Genomic DNA, 21,763 nt, shown 5'->3' with positions numbered 1-21,763 from the left:
TATCATTGTTTGAAATATGAATAAAATATTATTGTTTAAAATATGAATAATATATTATTGTTTAAAATATGAATAAAATATTATTGTTTAAAATATGAATAAAATAATATTGTTTAAAATATGAATAAAATATTATTGTTTAAAATATGATTAAAATATTATTGTTTAGAATGTGAATAAAATATTATTGCTTGAAATATGAATAAAATGTCATTGTTTTAAATATGAATAAAATATAATTGTTTAAAATATGTATAAAATATTCATTGTTTAAAATATGAATAAAATATTATTGTTTAAAATATGAATAAAATATTATTGTTGGAAATGTGAATAAATTATTATTGCTTGAAATATGAATAAAATGTCATTATTTGAAATATGAATAAAATATCATTGTTTAAAATATAAATAAAATATTCATTAAACTATGAATAAAATATCATTGTTTAAAATATGAATAAAATATCATTGTTTAAAATGTGAATAATATATTATTGTTTGAAATGTGAATAAAATATTATTGTTTAAAATGTGAATAAATATTATTGTTTACAATATTATTAAAATATTATTATTTAAAATATGAATAAAATACCATTGTTTAAAATATGAATAAAAAATTATTATTTAAAATATGAATAAAATATTATTGTTTGAAATGTTAATAAAATGTCATTATTTTAAATATGAATGAAATATAATTATTAAAAATATGAATAAAATATTATTTTTTGAAATGTGAAAAAATATTACTGTTTAAAATATGAATAAAATATTATTGTTTGAAATGGGAATAAAATATTATGGTTTTAAATGTGAATGAAATATTATTGTTTAAAATGTGATTGATATATTATAGTTAAAAATATTAATAAAATATTATTCTATAAAATATGTATAAAATATTGTTCTTAGAAATGTGAATAAAATATTATTGTGTGAAATATGAATAAAATATTATTGTTTAAAATATTAATAAAATATCATTGCTTACAATATGAATGAAAGATTATTGTTTGAAAAATGTATAAAATATTGTTTGAAATGTGTATAAAATATTATTGTTTAAAATATAAATAAAATATCGTTATTTAAAATATGAATAAAATATTATTGTTTGAAATATGAATAAAATATTATTGTTTGAAATGTGAATGCAATATTATCGTTTAAAATGTGAATGAAATATTATTGTTTAAATATGAATAAAATATCATTATTTAAAATATGAATAAAATATTATCATTTAAAATATGAATAACAGATCTTTGTAATAAATGTGAATGAAATATTATTGTGTGCAATGTTAATGAAATATTATTGCTTTAAATATTAATAAAATATCATTGTTTAAAATGTGAATAAAATATTATTGTTTGAGATGTGTATAAAATATTTTTTTTTGAAATGTGTATAAAATATTATTGTTTTAAATATGAATAAAATATAATTATTTAAAATATGAATAAAACATTATTTTCTTAAATATGAATAAAATATTATTGTTTGAAATGTGAATGAAATATTATTGCTTGAAATATGAATAAAATATCATTATTTTAAATATTAAAAAAATATCATTATTTAAAATATGAATAAAATATTATTCTTTGAAATGTGAATAAAATATTATTGTGCGAAATATGAATGAAATATTATTGTTTAAAATATTAATAAAATACCATTGTTTAAAATATGAATGAAAGATTATTGTTTGAAATGTATATAAAATATTATAATTTGAAATGTGTATGAAATATTATTGTTTAAAATATGAATAAAATATCATTATTTAAAATATGAATAAAATATTATTTTCTAAAATAGGAATAAAATATTATTGTTTGAAATGTGAATGCAATATTATTGTATAAAATGTGAATTAAATATTATTGTTTAAAATATGAATAAAATATCATTCTTAAAAATATGAATAAAATAACATTATTTAAAATATGAATAACATATCTTTGTTTGAAATGTGAATAAAATATTATTGTGGGCAATGTGAATTAAATATTATTGTTTAAAATATTAATAAAATATCATTGTGTAAAATTTGAATAAAATATTATTGTTTGAGATGTGTATAAAATATTATTGTTTAAAATGTGTATAAAATATTATTGTTTAAAATATGAATGAAATATCATTATTTAAAATATGAATAAAACATTATTTTCTAATATATGAATAAAATATTATTGTTGAAAATATGAATAAAATATTATTGTTTGAAATGTGAATGAAATATTATTGTTTAAAATATGAATAAAATATCATTGTTTGAAATATAAATTAAATATTATTGTTTAAAATATGAATAAAATATTATTGTTTAAAATATGAATAAAATATTATTGTTTAAAATATGAATGAAATATAATTGTTTGAAATGTGAATAAAATATTATTGCTTGAAATATGAATAAAATGTCATTGTTTTAAATATGAATTAAATATCATTGTTTAAAATATGTATAAAATATTCATTGTTTAAAAAATGAATAAAATATTATTGTTTAAAATATGAATAAAATATTATTGTTTTAAATGTGAATAAAATATTATTGCTTGAAATATGAATAAAATGTCATTGTTTGAAATATGAATAAATATTATTGTTTAAAATATTTATAAAACTTTATTATTTAAAATATTAATAAAATACCATTGTTTAAAATATGAATAAAATATTATTATTTAAAATATGAATAAAATATTATTGTTTGAAATGTGAATAAAATATCATTATTTTAAATATGAATGGAATATCATTATTAAAAATATGAATAAAATATTATTTTTTGAAATGTGAAAAAATATTACTATGTAAAATATGAATTAAATATTTTTGTTAAAAATATGAATACAATATCATTGTTTAAAATATGAATAAAATATCATTGTTTAAAATGTGAATAATATATTATTGTTTAAAATGTGAATAAAATATTATTGTTTAAAATGTGAATAAATATTATTGTTTAAAATATTAATAAAACTTTATTATTTAAAATATTAATAAAATACCATTGTTTAAAATATGAATAAAATACTATTATTTAAAATATGAATAAAATATTATTGTTTGAAATGTGAATAAAATATCATTATTTTAAATATGAATGAAATATCATTATTAAAAATATGAATAAAATATTATTTTTTGAAATGTGAAAAAATATTACTATGTAAAATATGAATTAAATATTTTTGTTAAAAATATAAATACAATATCATTGTTTAAAATATGAATGAAATATTATTGTTTCAAATGGGAATAAAATATTATGGTTTGAAATGTGAATGAAATATTATTGTTTAAAATGTGAATGATATATTATAGTTTAAAATATTAATAAAATATTATTCTTTAAAATATGAATAAAATATTATTCTTTGAAATGTGAATGAAATATAATTGTGTGAAATATGAATGAAAAATTATTGTTTAAAATATTAATAAAATATCAATGTTTAAAATATGAATGAAAGATAATTGTTTGAAAAGTGTATAAATATTGTGTGAAATGTGTATAAAATATTATTGTTTACAATATGAATAAAATATCATTATTTAAAATATGAATAAAATATTATTGTTTGAAATATGAATAAAATATTATTGTTTGAAATGTGAATGCAATATTATCGTTTAAAATGTTAATGAAATATTATTGTTTAAATATGAATAAAATATAATTCTTTAAAATATGAATAAAATATTATTGTTTAAAATATGAATAACCTATCTTTGTAATAAATGTGAATAAAATATTATTGTGCGCAATGTGAATAAAATATTATTGTTTAAAATGTGAATAAAATATCATTGTTTAAAATGTGAATAAAATATTATTGTTTGAAATGTGTATAGAATATTATTGTTTAAAATATGAATAAAATATCATTATTTAAAATATGAATAAAACATTATTTTCTAAAATATGAATAAAATATTATTGTTTAAAATATGAATAAAATATTATTGTTTGAAATGTGAATAAAATATTATTGCTTTAAATATTAATAAAATATCATTATTTTAAATATTAATAAAATGTCATTGTTTAAAATATGAATAAAATAGCATTGTTTAAAATATAAATAAAATATTCATTAAAATATGAATAAAATATCATCGTTTAAAATATGAATAAAATATCATTGTTTAAAATGTGAATAATATATTATTGTTTAAAATGTGAATAAAATATTATTGTTTAAAATGTGATAAATATTATTGTTTAAAATATTAATAAAATATTATTATTTAAAATATGAATAAAATACCATTGCTTAAAATATAATAAAATATTTTTATTTAAAATATGAATAAAATATTACTGTTTGACATGTGAATACAATATCATTATTTTAAATATGAATAAAATACCCTTGTCTAAAATATGAATAAAATATCATTGTTTGAAATATAATTAAAAAGTTATTGTTTAAAAAGTGAATAAACTATCATTATTTAAAATATGAATAACAAATTATTGTTTGAAATGTGAATAAAATATTATTGCTTGAAATATGAATAAAATATCATTATTTAAAATATGAATAAAACATTATTTCCTTATATATGAATAAAATATTATTGTTTTAAATATGAATAAAATATCATTATTTTAAATATGAATAAAATATCATTGTTTAAAATATTAATACAATGTCATTGTTTGAAATATGAATAAAATATTCTTTAAAATATGAATAAAATATCATTCTTTAAAAATGAATAAAATATCATTGTTTAAAATGTGAATAATATATTATTGTTTAAAATGTGAATAAAATATTATTGTTTTAAATATGAATAAATATTATTGTTTAAAATATTAATAAAATATTATTATTTAAAATATGAATAAAATACCATTGTTTAAAATATGAATAAAATATCAAAATATCAGTGTTTGAAATATTATTAAAATGTTATTGTTTTAAAAGTGAATAAAGTATCATTATTTAAAATATGAATTACATATTATTGTTTGAAATGTGAATAAAATATCATTGTACAAAATATGAATAAAATATCATTCTTTAAAATATGAATAAAATATCATTGTTTGAAATGTGAATGAAATATTATTGTTTTAAATGTAAATTAAGTATCATTATTTAAAATATGAATAAAATATTATTGTTTAAAATGTGAATAAAATTCCATTGTTTAAAATATGAATAAAATATCAATCTTTAAAATATGAATAAAATATCATTATTAAAATATGAATAAAATACCGCTGTTTAAAATATGAATAAAATATCATTGTTTAAAATATGAATAAAATATTATTGTTTAAAATATGAATAAAATATTATTGTTTAAAATATGAATAAAATATCATTGTTTAAAATATGAATAAAATATCATTGTTTGAAATATGAATAAAATACCGTTGTTTAAAATATGAATAATGTAGTGCTGTGTAATGACAGTCAGCTATGTCTGGTACCGTGTAATGACAGTCAGCTATGTTTGAAGCCGTGTAATGACTGTCAGACGTGTTAGGAGCCGTGCATTGACAGCCATCTTTGTCTGGTGCCATGTAATGACACTCAGCTATGTCTGGTATCATGTAATAAACGTCAGCTATGTTTGATGATGTTTAATGACAGTTAGCAATGTTTAGTTCTGTGTAATTATAGCCAGCTGTGTCTGGTGTTGAGCATTGACAGCCAACTGTGTCTTCTGTCATGTAATGACAGTCAGCTATGTCTGGTGCCATGTAATTACAGTCAGCTATGTTTGGTGCCGTGTAATAACAGCCAGCTGTATCTGATGCAGTGCATTGAAAGCCAACTGCCTCTGCTGCCTTATAATAACAATCGGCTATGTCTGGTGCCATGTAATAAACGTCAGTCATGTCTGGTGCCGTGTACTGACAGTCAGCTATGTTTGGTGCCGTGTACTGACAGTCAGCTGTCTGGTGCCGTGTAATGACAGTCAGCTATATCTGGTGCTGTGTAGTGACAGCCAGCCGTGTCTGGTGCTGTGTAATGACAGTTGGTTTTAAGTTCATTTTATCAATATTTAACTTGCTTAATTAAAACCAGTACCTATATCAGTAAGAACTATGCCGATGTGTCCTGGAAAAATTGTGGAAACCGAGAAATTTCTGCACTCATCTCTGAAACCAATATCATCTATTTCAAACCGGCATTTTATTTATACTGATGTGGTGTTGTTTCTTTTAGTATTTAATGCAGAAATACATTTTCTAATGCAAACAGATCATTGAAAATGACTATTTTACCTTGATTAAGAGGGTGTAAAGATCAATACCTTCCTTGAAGAGAATGGTATATATGCAAATGTAGTAGCACCCAACACATTAAACTTAATTGCCAGTATCATATTCCACGTCAGTAACTTCCCCACGCAGATAATGCGTCTCTTTGATGGCGTCACATGTGATAAAAAATATGTGAATGACATTTGAAAGTGAAATGTATCCACTGACCTCCATTTCTTGCACTTGTTTCTGCAGCATTACACATTGCATCTTCAGCAGCTTTGCCATTTCAGCAGGTGATGACTCATCTGAAAAGATGCAGAGAATAAATATCACATGAATGACGACACGGTGAAATATGAGAGATTGTTGCACAGGCTGTCAAAAAAGCTCACAATGTTGTCGCCGTGCGCGTGCGCTTACATCGTGGTTTATGTTTTGCTACGCCAGCCATTTTTTCATATGTGAATAATCTTATATACACCGCCTAGCAGCAAATAACCCTTTTCTTGTGTCGAACTGAGGTAAAGTAAATCCAATTTCAACGCTTTCTCCATGAAAAAAAATAGCATAGACTTTGATTCTGAGATGAATCGAACATAAACAGAAGCGATTTACACGTGGAATTCTTTTGGTTATAATCGATTCGGCGGAGAATTAATTCTATTCATTTGTTTTCTCTCTAAAACCAGCGCATGTTGTAACAATACCTTTTCATAAATATAACACGCTGGGGGCCGGCAGGGTTAAGCTTAAGCAGGGGGTGGGGAGGAAGCCTCCCGAGATGCAACTTTGACGTTCCCAGTTAGGACGAGCCCAGCAGCCGAAGGGTCTCCAGCAGCAGTAGTTCAAACAGCCCTTTATAGGGCTACTTTTTTCCACATTAAAATGCGTTTCTCAAACCATTCTTATGCGATCCACAAACTACTACCACGTGACTTCTACTGCCTGTCTGCTTCCTGAGATCTCCCCTCTTCAACCAGCGACCTCCAGCTCACTCCTGCAGCCTTCCAGCCCTTGGTGCCTCCTGCAGCCTTCCAGCACCACTTGCAGCAGTCAGCAGCAGCCATTCTTACTTACTTCCTTTTTGTAAATAAAAGGCGATTCGTCGTCTTTAAACTGGCTTCGGCCTTTTCGTCATTCTTCCTTTTTGCTTTGCTGTTTCTTTATTTTTGCCTCTGTGTCTTGATATTTTAGTTGTACGGTCAACTGGTTTTTATAACTGGTTATTAAACCCTCTGCAACAATGTCACCAGTAGAACGATTTGTTTCGTTGAAGAAAGAAACAGTTCAAATTCTTTGGATAAAAACATGCAAAGATTGTCATTGTTTTGATGACTGCATGGATAGGTACTTGCATTCAACTTACGAGGTGCCTCCAATAAGTTTCCAAACTTTTTTATGTACAGGCATTTAAAATTGTTTTAGACTCTTAAAAATTCAGTATGTTATTGCTATATATTTTATGAAATGACTGACCAATTTTTATGATTTCAAGTTCAAATGAACAGCTACAGCAGGAAATTGAATACACCCTACTAAAGCCTGATTGTTACAGCTGGTGAATTCAAAAATGCAATCTGGACGTGACGACACTTTAGAACGAACGATATGCAATAAAATTCTGTTTTAAACTTGGAAAAAAATGTCACAGAAACGTATGGAATGCTTCAGACTGCTTTTGGGCCATCTTGCATGAATTGGGCATCAGTTTTTGAGTGGCATAAGAGATTCAAGGAAGGCAGAGAGTCTGTGAGGTATGATGAGAGGTGTGGGAGGAGTAAGGAAGTCAGAACACCAGAGTTGATTGGGCAAATAAAGAAGTTTGTGGATAAGGACCGTAGTACGTCTCTAGAGACAATAAGTGCACAGTTTGATGTCAGTGGGGGAACTGTGCACACAATTATTCATGAGGAACTGAAGATGTGGAAGATTTGCACAAATGCTCCATCCTATCGGGCTGATTGTCAAGAACGGATTCTTGACTGATACTTTATACCTAGATAGACATAAAATATATTCAGCATTTGTTCAAAGCAAATTATTTTTTACTTAAAACTTATCTTCTATACTCCTATAAATTGGAGTTTCTTTTGTGTATTGATATTCATATTAAAAACCCTTTTTTCTATTAATTTAAAAAGAAAATACAATGTTCTTATATATGGGTTGTGGAATTGCATTCACTCGTAAAAGATCTAGCTGATTTGCATATTCTTTTAACATTCATTTTAATTAATTCCCTTTTTAGTTTTTTCGGTTTTCTTGATCATTTTTAGTTAACTATTACGTGTAGTTATATTCATGTAGATATTCTACATGATTTATACTTGCATAATGTTTGCTTAAAAAGTTTATAGTAAACACAAAACTCTTTCCATATATATTTATGTATACGTATATATTTTTGTTTAAAAGATTTTGCCTACCAAATTCCTTCAAATGTCATATATGAGGTAGTTCAACCCATGCGAAACTTTATACATGTGTTTTAACCTGGAAAAATCGGTACAAAAGTGTAAAAATATTTTTTTAATGAAATTTCCCATGTTTGCCATTACGAATATGCATGCGTAACGTAATAGATATTGGTTCATATTTTAATTTTTAGCCTGGAAGCAAACTTGTGTTCATAGCTCAGTCATTAATGGCAGAGGAAAAAATAAATCGTAAGATAAACGTTTTGGTTTCGATTCTCGGTGGTTGTGCAAGAGTAATTTTTTTTTTTTTTAACTTTTTAAATCATTATATAGATTGGGTTCAATATAATATAACAATAAATACGAAATCTGCGTTAATCAAAATATCATATTAAGCATATTTTACGACCGGGCAATGCCGGGTGTCCGGCTAGTTTTTTTTTTTTTTTTTTTTTTTTTTTTTTATAAAGAAATTGATTACATCTTATGAAACAGCATCCATGTGCAAGAACACTTGATGTATATTTTTCTGTTTCCACAAAGGATTTACGACTCCCCTGTGGTTATTACTAATAAAATGAAAACATAAAATGGGGGGAAATGTTTAGCTTTGAGAAGAATATATTTATCGAAAGTTTTAGCCTAAAATAAAATTAAAAGAACAAAATAATAAGCAAACCGAGTATTCAAAATGAATAAATCCATCCTGGCAAAAATGTACTTTTACCATGACTAATGTTTATGGAAATTTTTTTTTTTTAAATCCAAGGCATTGTTATTGAGAAAAGCGTGAACAAACAAATGGACGAACGATCTGGGGGCAATTTTGCCTCTAGGGGGCAACAAGAGTTATACCGGAAAATCTGTTCTAGCAAAAATTTACTTTCACCATGGCTAATGTTTGTGCAAAATTTCAAAAAGTCCAACGCGTGGTTATTGAGAAAAGTGTAAACAAATGGATAGATGAACAGACGAACGAGAGTGAATTATTAGGTCCAACCCCTCCTTTGTTGGGAGGGGGGGGCAATAAACGATTTTATTCAGTTGCCTAATTGCTTTGTTTTTGTACAAATTCCAATATAAAATGATGGTCCATAAAATTTGACCAATTTCTTTATTTGAATACGTGCAAATCAGCACAACCCGTCGGCTGGACTTGACTTTATTTTAAATAGTCATCATACGTTGACATAAGCTGAGATAATTCCATACCATACTTTTTGTTTGTTGAATTTTGATTCTTGGGTAAAACATATCAACTCTTGATATAGATTTTAAAAACTACGAGTTCATTTCTCATACAACAAACCAAAAACTAATAGAATCACACAGGAAAATGGAAAAGTTGACTTTGAAAAACTCATTGAATACATATGAAAATGGAGTAATTCCATACCCTCCATTTGACAATTGTATAATGTGGGAAATATCAACATACTAAGATAGAAATAAAGCCAACCAGTAAACTGAGCATTTACTTATTTAATATCATAGTATATGCATGCATATATAAAAAAAAATGAAGAAAAAGGTGAAGAGAGCATGTTCAACTGCCAACTGTATTTTACAAAAGATGAACCTTACTCATTAGCAGAAGATAAACTTTTAAATATTTTCTCTGGCTTTGGGAAGAACCCATTCAGAGTCGCCATCACTGTTTGGGTAATTCTGAGTCTTTCTTCTGCTCCCTTGACCTCGCCCTTGAGACCCTGCCCTCCCTTTTTTGCTGCTTTCTCTTTGTCTTTTTGAAATCACTGCAGATATTCAACTGAGGTCAGGCTCTCTCCATACTGCCTTCTGATGGCCCTTTGTCCATTGGTATCATTTTTTTCTTTCAGACCTAGCCAGCATCCTTTATGGTCTTCTTCATTGGATTTGGAGTCATTGTAGATGTTTACAGAAGCGAGGATGAGTCATCTGTTGATCTGGAAGGTACAGGTCCTGATGAGGAAGGCACATCTGCACTTGATGTTGAAAGCACAAACGGCACAAAATATAAAATAATGGCAAATTCACAAGTAAGAAATGACAGGAGAGGCTTAAATATGTAGGGGGAAGCCTATTTCATGTTAAACACCTATTAGGTTATGTGCTGGAATCCTCTAAGAAATTCCATAACCCAGAGATATAGAATTTCCCAAAGCACACGTTCCTCTGACAAAGCATAAATTCCACATCAGAGCACTCCTAGACTCTTTTTAGTTTTTTTTCTGTAAGGTTTCTGAGTCGACTATCGTCGTAGTCGTCGTTCTTCCCCGGTGCGTGCGTGCGTGCGTGCGTGCTCTATATATACTACTAATCAGACGACGGTGTCACTCTTTTGTGTGTCCCGTCTTAATGGCCGTTCCTATTCTCTACATGCCCTCCCCCCATCATGTGACCACACTACCGTCGTTTTGTGGTCATGTGACTGGAGAATTCCGTGTAGTAGTGAGTTGGTCCTTGCATTTGAGGGGAAAGTGGCCTTGGTGCTCGTGTTACCCTCATGCTGCGTCGTGGGACCGGACTCGTCTGCATTGGCTTGTGGTTGATCGGATCTTGGTCCACCTCCATATCTGTTTCTGATGTGTCACAATCAGCTTCTTCCACCTCCATCATCTCATGCATGTTGCACGGTGGTTTGCTGTCCTCCCTTCTTGGTGTTTGGGGAGGTGGTTGATGGGGTTGTTGAGTGGGTGGATACTCCGGCGTATCCATGACCAGTTTGATTTTCCTGAGGAAATGGCGATTGCGTAATGTGATCCTGCCGCTACCATCCAACCGTATCCTGTACTGCCTATTACCCATTGTCTCGACGACTCTCCCAGTTTTCGCCCATCGTCGTGGATTTGGTCCCTCCTGATTCTGCACCTGCACAGACTCGCCGACTCGGAGCTGTTGGAGGGGGCGGCTGTGTATGTCGTACTGTTCTTTGTTAAGTACGTGCCTTTTCGCCATCGCCCTCTCTCTCAAATCTCTGGTCTCCGTCCAACGCTTGTGGATGCAGTATTTTTTGCGAAGTGCGGGGAGATGGCCTCTTACTGTTCGACCATATAGTATTTCCGCCGGCGACAATCCAAGGTCCTGACTGGGCGTATTCCTATGAGTCATCAGCGCCCGTGCTGCCCGATCATGATGTAGGTGTCCGTAGCCATCAACGCAGTCCATCAGCATTCTTTTGGCCGTTTTTACGGCCAGTTCAGCTCGGCCATTACTCTGGGGGGTAATGTGCAGATGATATGCGCCTTTTTACGTCCCAGTCTTCTAGGAACGATTTGTATTCTAGTGAATCGAATGGTGGCCCTCCATCGGATGATATTTCCTCCGGCGCACCATATGTGCAAAACCAAACCCTCAGGGCGTTACACACCGCTGCAGCCCTTCCTGATGGTAGTGGTGCGACCTCAATCCAACCGGTATATCGGTCCGCGTATACCATGTAACTTTTCCTGTGCATATCTAGCAAGTCAGTGACTGTCTTTTGAAATGGGAATTCCGGGTTTATGGGTGGCATTAGTGGTTCCCTAGGCTGGGATGGGGCGATCGAATTGCAACTCCGACATTGCGCCCTTGTTTGTCGGATGCTGGCGTCTAAACCAGGCCAAAATAACCATTGTCTGGCGTTAGCCAACATACCATTCGCCCCTTGATGGGTGGAGTGTAATGCCTCTAACACCTCGGCTCTAAGCTGTTTTGGTATCAAAATTTTGTCCCCTTTTATGGGTACCCCTTCCAGACAATATAGTTGGTCTGCCATCGGCCAGAATTGCCGGATTTCTGGTAGTAGTTTGTGGTGTGACCTTGGGAACCCGTCTTGAATGTATGACGCCAACGTTCGGCACTCCTCATTGGTGGCTGCAGCTGCGACGATCCTATCCCAGGTGATCACTCGGAACTTGGGGTCATGTGCGTATGCAGCTATGATGGATGCTTGTATACTCCCCTCGATTTGCTGGGAAGTGTCAGTGCCCTTTAGTCTGCTGTGTCTTGACGGCGCCGGGTATCGGGATGTGCAGTCCGGTGCTGCGTTGAGTTTCCCAGGAACATGCCTAATCTGGAACCTGTACATCAACGACCGCTCCTTGAATGAGAACAGGCGGGGATTTTTTATATTCTCCAGGATCTGATCCGAGAAAATTTTCACTAGGGGCTGGTGGTCCACGGTGACCAATAGGTCTGGGGATCCCAGGATGAACATCCTACAAGACTCCAAGCCATAAATCAGCACCAGAGCCTCCCCCTCTATAGGGAAATAATGAGATTCTGCATCTTTCGTGAAGCGAGACCCGGCCAAAATCATCTTCCAGTGGTCCTTACCACAGTTGGGACCTAATTCCGTTGGGCATTGGCAATGCTTCTGGAACAGAAAATACCCAATGCCAACCTTACTGAAGTCGGTTGAAAGGCAGATCACTCTGTTCATATCGAAGGTTTTCACCCCTTCTTCGATTTTCTGAACGATATTCCTCTTCGACTCTTCGAAAAGTCTATTCAATGTGTCATCCCAGTAAAATTTACGGTTCTTTGTCCGCAGCAACTCTCGAAAAGGGGCCATTATATCGGCCTGTGCAAATGTATACGACACCTGGTTAACTAAACCAAACCAGGACCTGATACCAGTAATGCTCGTTGGGGTCGGGAAATTGAGAATAGCCTCCGTCATTTTTTTAGTTGGCTTCAGGCCGTCCGAGGTTATCACAAAGCTGGCAAATTCAACTTCATCGTCAGCAAATTGAAATTTGTCAGGGTTAAAGACTATCCCACTTTTACCACAATGGGTAATGTAGTCCACAGTATGCCAGAAAGCCAATTCTAAGGACCTGTCCCATAGGAGTGTGTCGTCTATACACCGGGTCTTTCGAGGCATGTCAACTGTGATGTCATCGAACCGGCGTGTGTACCCGTCCCCGGATGCGTGAAAACCCTGGGGAGCCCTGAGATACCGATAACAACCCCATTCCGTTATGAACGTGGTCGCGTCCCAGGCTTTTGGGGAGAGTGGCAGACTATGGTACCCATTCCATGCGTCCAAGACAGTCTTTTTGGTTTGGGCAGGCACCACGGACACCTGATTAAAAGGGGACGGTGTGTGATGAGTTTCTCTCATCGTTGCTGCATTCAATTTTTGTAGGTCTACCATCCTTCTTGGTGACCCGTCTTTCTTTGGAGCGACTACCATCCTCGAACACCAGATCGTAGGTGTGCCTGCTGGTACCGGTTCGATAATACCCAACGCAACATCTCGATCCAAATCATCCTTTACCCTTTTCTTCCAGTGATGAGGGACTGGAATGGGTGTGTGTATGGCCGATGGTGTCGCCCCCGGGGTAAAAGTTATATCCAGCGGCCTCCCTACCATGACTTGTAATGGTTGATGGGGGCAGGTGTTGAATGCGCTGGACTTAAAGTGTTCACGTAACCACTTCTCTAACCGTTCCCTATTATCTCCAGTGGGGGTAAACGGGATCCTCGCTGGCTTGTCCGGGACGGATTCTCTTTTCGGACATCCACACGGTGCTGTCCCACTTTCTGAAGCCGATAAATCGGCCTTTGATACTCGATGCGGGAAGTCGCGATTGATTACTCCTAGGTCTTTGAGGGCCGATTCTGACAAGTAGAATCCTGACGTGTTTTCTGAAACGTAGACCACTTGTCGCGTTTCCTTCTGACCGAGCTTAATCTGAGTCAGGACCACCCCCTTGATATCTAGGGGTTCGTCTGTGATTCCCCGTATCCTGTGGGTGGTAGGTATCAGGATCCTGCTGGTGCACCCTAATATTTTCAATATTTCTGGGCCACTCGAACACGTCTGGGCACCGGTATCTGCAATGGCCTGGATGCGGTGTTTTCGACGGCTTACTCCCTTATCCAAAGCGCACCTGAATTTAGCCTGGGACTCTGGTATCAGGGACACATCGACCATTAATGAGGGTGGTGGCTCAGGGGGACTTCTCCTAAACCCACCACTGCTCCATGCAAGGTGTGGCACTGCTGCTATTCTACCTTTTTGATTGTAACATGCCGGTGCCCCCTCCATTCTGCTGCCGAAAATATTCGATTGACGTGTGGCATCGTTTGTTGACTCCGCCGTCGACCTCTCCTGTTTCCGGCACACTCTTTGTAAGTGGCCTGTGACGCCACAATTATAACATTTTAGCCCCCTCGCCGGGCAGTTCTTCCGCCCTTTTAACCCACTGGGGTGTGAGGTCCTCCCACACCCTTCACAAGGACTATTCTGAGGGGTTTTGAGCAGCTGCTTCTTCTGAGATGGTTTTTTCTTAGTTGTTAGTAGGCCAAAAGTCGAGTGTCCCTCTGAGCCTCGTTGCAACTGAGGAGCAGACGTCTCTGTAGTTTCTAAACTAACCAGCCTGTGAAGCTTCTGCTCCACAGTGGTTAGAATATTTGCTTCGGCCAGCAATTTACACTGGTACTCCGCATTTGCCAGACCGGCTACGAGTTGGCCAGCTACCATGTCCTCCGAATAGTTTACGGCTTGCCGGCAGTTCTCGTTGGGGCACAGAACCGTGAAATTGCAAAACCGTGCCTGGGACCAAAGCTTTGCCAAGAACTGTGCGGGTCCCTCCCCCGTCTGTTGTCTGATGTTATGAAATTTATGTCTATGCACCTCCGGGTGTAGACCTTTCACCGCAATGAACTGTATATGCCTTAAGAGTTGTTCCTCTGTGACAGAATTGAGGGTTTCAGGCCCAACTAAGTCAAATAAAAGTTTATTTACCTCATTTGAGCAGGCTGTCCTTAGTTCATTGCGGATTTCCACGGGGTCGGTAAGGCCGCAAATTTGTTTGTATCGGGCCCACGAGTCGATGAAAAGCGCCCAGTCTGCGTCGGTGAATCCATGTTCGATACGTGGCCGGTCTGGTTTCTTGGTGTTAGACCGACTCGAGGCACTCCCTCCGCGAAGCTCATTGTTTTCTCTTTGCAGATTTATTATTTGTTGAATCAACTGCATGTATTGGCTGTCCTCGTGTTGTCCTGACGCCATTATACTCCAAAAATCGTGCAAAAGAAATTATGTTGAAAAATAAATCCTGTTCGTAGCGCCATGTAAGGTTTCCGAGTCGACTATCGTCGTAGTCGCCGTTCTTCCCCGGTGCGTGCGTGCGTGCGTGCTCTATATATACTACTAATCAGACGACGGTGTCACTCTTTTGTGTGTCCCGTCTTAATGGCCGTTCCTATTCTCTACACTTTCTTGTTTTTTTCTATACAAGTCACAGTAAATAACAAACTTAGAACAGTAGAGAGCACATAACTATGAATATAAAGATGACTGAAAAGTTGAATTGTTGTGCATACTTCAGGATAGCTCTGGATCAAATAATGTTTACTGTAGACAGCAGAGGCGGCTGCAGTACTTTGAGAGGAAGTCATCTGCATATGCATCTCCTTCTTGAGAAGAGTTCTCTAAAGCATTGAATTATTCCCTTAAACTAAACGGATTTTAAGCCGAGTGGGCATGGAATTACTCCAGGTATGAAATTGCCCCAGGTTACCCTATATGTGCTTCAGTGTTTCATCCCAATAGAATTTTCTGCTCTTTGTCCTTAATAATTCTCGGAATGGAGCCATAACTTCTGCTTGTGAGAAGGCATATGACACAAGTCCAAACCAGGATCTAACCCTAGTAATATTTGTCAGGGTCGGGAATTTAAGGATGACTTCTGTCATTCTTTTTGTGGGTTTAACCCTGTTCGCAGTAACTAGAAACCCTGCAAATTCTACTTCCATTTTTGAAAAGTGAAACTTGTCTAGATTAAACACACTCCCTTTGTTGGCACAGTGATTTATAGCATTAATCGTGTGCCAGAACAAAGATTCTACTGAATTGTCCCATAAGAGGTTATCATCTATACATTAGGTTTTACGAACCATGCTGTCATGGTAATATCATCGAACTGATCCATGGAATCCTTGAGAGGCTGGACAGTACCTATATTGACCCCACTTGGTAAGTAATGTCCTGTGTAGCTGAAGATAGCAGTAGACTGTGGTATCCGTTCCACACATCTAGTACTGTTTTTCTGGCATGTCCTAGTATCACCGCGACATGATTGAATGGGCTGAGGTGTAGCGTGTTTCCCTCATGGTGGCATCATTCAACTTCTTTAGATCTATCGTCCACTTTGGGGACCCATCCTTTTTTGGCATGGCCACTATTCAAGTGGCCCGTGTGCCTACTGATATCGGTTCTATTATCTCTAGTATGACGTCCTTGTCTATGCCTTGCTTCACTTTTTTCTTCCAGTGATGGGGAACTGCTGTTAGTGTGACATCTGCGAGGAATTTCAGTTCTAAGGATTTACCCTCCATTGTCTGTAATGGGTTGATGTGGACATGTGTTGAACACGCTGGAGTTGAAGTGTTCCTTTAGCCATTGTTCCAATTGTTGATTTCTGTTGGCTTGAATGGGATAGTCTCTTGTTTCTTTGAAGCCAGTGCTCTGCACAGGCATATGCAATGGGCTGTTTTATTTGTTCTTGCAGAATTGTTCTATGACAATGATGTTGGGAAATCGAAAGGCGAAAGGTCCAGATCCTTTAACACAGTTTGCGACAAATACAAACTGAATTTGTTGTCAATATATATATTACTTGTCGTGTTTCTTATGACCCTTATGCACAAAGATAGGACTACCTTGATGTGTAGCTGGTTATTGGTTATGCATCTTATCTGGTGGGTAGTTGGTATCAAGTACACATCTGGGTATCTGAGAAGTCTTTGAATCTCAGGCCCGACTGAGCAAATCTGGACTCCTGTATCTGCAAATGCTTGGATGGAAGGGGTGAGTGAGTGCTTTTAAAGGTTTCTTTGGCATCTGTCTGAAGGTCGCATGACTCTTGGGCATCAAAATTATCTCTGCTGTAACTGAGAGGGTAATTCTGGGGCACACACCTGAAATTGCTTCCCATCCCACTCAGCTGTCTCTTATCGTGCCTGCGAGCAGAAAATTTATCCGAGGTACAATTCGTAAACATACGTGATTCCCCACTTCTTAATACTTTGCTTGTGGTTTCCATTCTGGACCTCTTAAATTTATAGCATACTTTTTTCAGGTGCCCCACCACCCCGCAAAAGTGGCATTTGAGTCTAACTGCTGGACAATCCTTTTGATTCATCAATCTTCCTGTGTGGAACGTCTTTCCACTACCATTGTAATGTTTTGTATATTGTGGAGTCAAAGAAGCCTTTGTCTCCTGGTTGTGCTGTTCTTGGTTCAACCTTTGTACACCAGATAGTGCATGTGTGGCATCGTTAAAATGGGGAGGTGACTTGTCTGTTGCCTCCAGGCAGACCAACCATGAGAACTTTTGGTCTAATGTAGTAAGCAAGCTACCTCCGTCAATACCCTTTTCTGGTGCTCGGTATTTTGCAACTCCACTGTAATCTGCCCAGCAATCATATTGTCTGAATAGTTAACCTGCTGTTGGAAAGCCAGTTTGTACAGACACTGAATATGAAATTCACAAAATTTGGCTTGGCTACGTAACCTCAATAAAAAATGAATTACTGACTCACCCTCGTTCTGTTTCATGAAGTGGAATTTCTGTCAGTGGAATTCTTTGTGGCCAACAGTCGTACCTGATAAAGAAGGTACTCCTCTGAGGCAGAGTTGAGCTTTTCCAGCCCTACAAGTTCAAACAGTAACCTGTTTGTTTCCCGTAGTTCGTTCCAGATTACGGCTGGCTCTTCCAATTTGCATATCTCTTTGTATCATGCCAAGGTGTCCAAAAGTAGCGCCCATTCTCCATCAGTTGTATCTAGTCCTATCAAGGGTTGTTCAATTTTTTTGTCTGCAATATGTTGGGACGACTGCAAAGCATTTCTTTCCTCAGTTCAATGTTCTCTTTCAGAAGCTCAACAAGTTGCTTTAATAAAGGCACGTTTTCTTGCTCCATGGTATTTTGACCGTGATTATACCTAATATCTATTGTTGTTTTACAATTTTCCACACTTTACAGTGAAAATCTGTTTGTAGCGCCATGTAAGAGTTGAGTGAAGCGGGAGATTGTATCCTTCCATCTCGTGGTGAGCTCAATACAAAATACAAATGTCTGCGCCCATGCCTACAGTATTTATAGGAATCAGGAGAGGTCACTCTAATTACTTCCTGTTCAGAGAAGATCACTCTCATCACTTCCTGTTCAGAGAAGATCACTCTTATCACTTCCTGTTCAGGGAAGATCACTCTCATCACTTCCTGTTCAGAGAAGATCACTCTAATCACTTCCTGTTCAGAGAAGATCACTCTCATCACTTCCTGTTCAGGGAAGATCACTCTCATCACTTCCTGTTCAGAGAAGATCACTCTCATCACTTCCTGTTCAGGGAAGATCACTCTAATCACTTCCTGTTCAGAGAAGATCACTCTCATCACTTCCTGTTCAGAGAAGATCACTCTCATCACTTCCTGTTCAGAGAAGATCACTCTCATCACTTCCTGTTCAGAGAAGATCACTCTCATCACTTCCTGTTCAGAGAAGATCACTCTCATCACTTCCTGTTCAGAGAAGATCACTCTCATCACTTCCTGTTCAGAGAAGATCACTCTAATCACTTCCTGTTCAGAGAAGATCACTCTCATCACTTCCTGTTCGGGGGAGATCACTCTGGTTGTCTCATATTGTCAGGGAGAGATAACTCTTATCCTTACACAAGGAGAACAATTTTATCTTTCCATTATTTTATTATAAAAGATTAAAAATAAATGAGTTTACCATTATTTTGTTGCATGATTTTTAGTTTATCTTCCAACCTGGAAATCTTTCTATTCTGTAAGGGAAAACGAAAACATAATTATTAAAATTATTACATATTTTGTTCGAGAATTAAGAACAACACATTATAATAAAGGAGTATTTGTATAGCATTATTGATACCGACATAGACTTTGGAATAAAAAAAACCGAGTTCAAATCAAAAGTCAGATGTAATGCATTCAGTTAGGGGTTTGTATTACTGTACACATAGATTCGAAAAAGTTGTCAAAAAACAAATATATAACAAATAAATGTTATCAAAGGTAAGATAAGTTACTTTTCTATGAAACTGGATATATTTTCCGTGTTTTTATTCAATGTAACATGTTTATTCAGCTCGAAAACCATACAGTGTTTACCGATGTATTGGAAAATTCAAGATGCGTCTGACTCTCTCTTTAACACGGTAAGTTTGGGAAAAGGTGTTATAAATAAAAAACTGGATAAAATACTGTTAAAAACCCGCTCAATATATGTTACAGTGACATAACTTGAAATATATTCGGCGAGTTTTTAATAGTATTTTGTCTAGTTTTTTATTTATAACATCTTTTCCCAAACTTACCGTGTTAAAGAGGGAGCGAGGCCCCATCTTGAATTTTCCAATACATCGGTAAACACTGTATGGTTTTCGAGCTGAATAAACATGTTACATTGAATAAAAACACGAAAAACATATCTAGTTAAGTAGAAAAGTAACTTATCTTGCCTTTGATAACATTTATTTGTTATATATTTGTTTTTTGACAACTTTTTCGAATCCATGTGTACAGTAATACAAACCCCTTTTTTTTTTTCATTATAACAATAATGAACCAATTTAAATCTTCCGGCATGCGTTTAAGGGTTACGAAATTATCAATAAATCGTTTAGTTACTAAGCCAACGTCAGTAAATAAAAAAAATGTTACGTGCGCATGCATTAGCCTTGACTGGGGGGGGGGGCTAAGGGAGGGACCATTAAATAATTATGCTGGTCGCCATGGAACTCAACGCCCAAGGAGTACCTAAAGTGGCACTTATGCACTTATGTTATCGTGCTATTTTTTAAAATAGTATTTTCATGTTAAATTCAAATTTTACAATATGTTTTTCTGGGTTTTAGTTAAGTTGTTTTGTTTTATCAACCTTTTTTGAGTTATTTAATGTGGAATCCTGTTATTTTGGTGAAATGTTTTATGCTTCAAGTTCTTTACATCTATGTAAATAAAATAGTAGATGTATGTGTGTGTGTAAATATTTAATCAATAAACTCTTAAACTACTGGTCACATAACAGTGAAATTAGACGGAAATAGTAATCATACACAAGTAAAATCTTTGTTTGGCTGGATGAATAACGTGTACAAATGTCAGCCAATTGAAATGCAAAATGTTCATTTTAACTTGCCGACATATTTGTATTAGTTTGCATATGCATAAAAGTTGTTTCATTTTTAAAACTTCCTTATCAGTCTGCTGGGTTAGATCAGACGGTAGGGAATGCAGCTGGGGTGCTAAATGTATTGGTTTTGATTCTCGCTGAGGGCACCCAAGTCATTTGTTTTTCTTTTAGTTTTAAAATCAGTATCATATATTAGGTACAATATGATATAAAATAGAGAATTGGCTCTGTAATAATAAATATGAAATTTGCATGAACTAAAATATATTTAACCATATTTTTATGACCTCGCAAGGACAGGCGCATCTCCTCCTGCTAGTCTTCAAATAACCAACAGACCTCAACTGATAGCACCTTGCTTTCCACTAAATTTTAGGAGGGGGGGGGCGAGTAATTATTAGTAATTATTAGGGCTAGGACAACAGCATATTCTTTTCATTGTTTTGACTCTCGAATGTGTATTCATTGATATCTTATATGCTTTTATATAGAGTGATGTGGTGCTCGGTTGATTAACTGTGTTTAACTATGTCAGATATATACTCAAGAGTAAAAACAATGAAAAGAATATACTGTTGTCATAGCCCTAGTAATTATTTCGGGGGGGGGGGATAGAAACTTTAATTAATGAGAGTAGGTTGGGGCTGTAATGTTGTTTGGAAACCAATACAAGTTATGGTCCTGAATATGACCTTAAACTACATCCGATAGGGGCTTTGGGGAGTGTGAAGCCATCCTTTAATTGCCATTGCTCCCAGGTCCACTCTGACCCAGAGTGGTAGTACCTCTTAGGGTCCCAACTATGGGTTAAATAGAAGCTGATTTGAAAAAAAAAAACAAATATATTCTATTAAAAATTTTCTTCAAAATCACTGGATTTGCCATTAAATAACCTGAAAAGGGTTGATATGCCGTAAAACAAAAAACAACCAACCAAACAATACAAG

General features: G+C 34.0%; 1 protein-coding gene across 4 annotated transcripts in view; it reads right to left on the bottom strand.

Moving 5' to 3' along the window:
- The window catches only part of LOC145241437 (UBX domain-containing protein 11-like), a 303,692-nt gene that overhangs the window by 147,949 nt on the left and 133,980 nt on the right, over positions 1-21,763 (bottom strand). For all 4 annotated transcript variants that reach the window (XM_080104392.1, XM_080104390.1, XM_080104391.1 and 1 more), the window contains 2 exons: positions 19,392-19,446; positions 6,485-6,564 (listed from right to left, as the gene is read on the bottom strand). In XM_080104392.1, coding sequence (XP_079960518.1) covers positions 6,485-6,564; positions 19,392-19,446 — 135 coding nt within the window. The remainder of the gene's footprint in view (positions 1-6,484; positions 6,565-19,391; positions 19,447-21,763) is intronic.

Source organism: Euprymna scolopes, chromosome 20 (assembly GCF_053919585.1).
Source record: "Euprymna scolopes isolate OS-2025 chromosome 20, ASM5391958v1, whole genome shotgun sequence".
Classification (NCBI taxonomy): domain Eukaryota; kingdom Metazoa; phylum Mollusca; class Cephalopoda; order Sepiida; family Sepiolidae; genus Euprymna; species Euprymna scolopes.
This window is presented reverse-complemented; position numbering and strand designations above follow the sequence as displayed.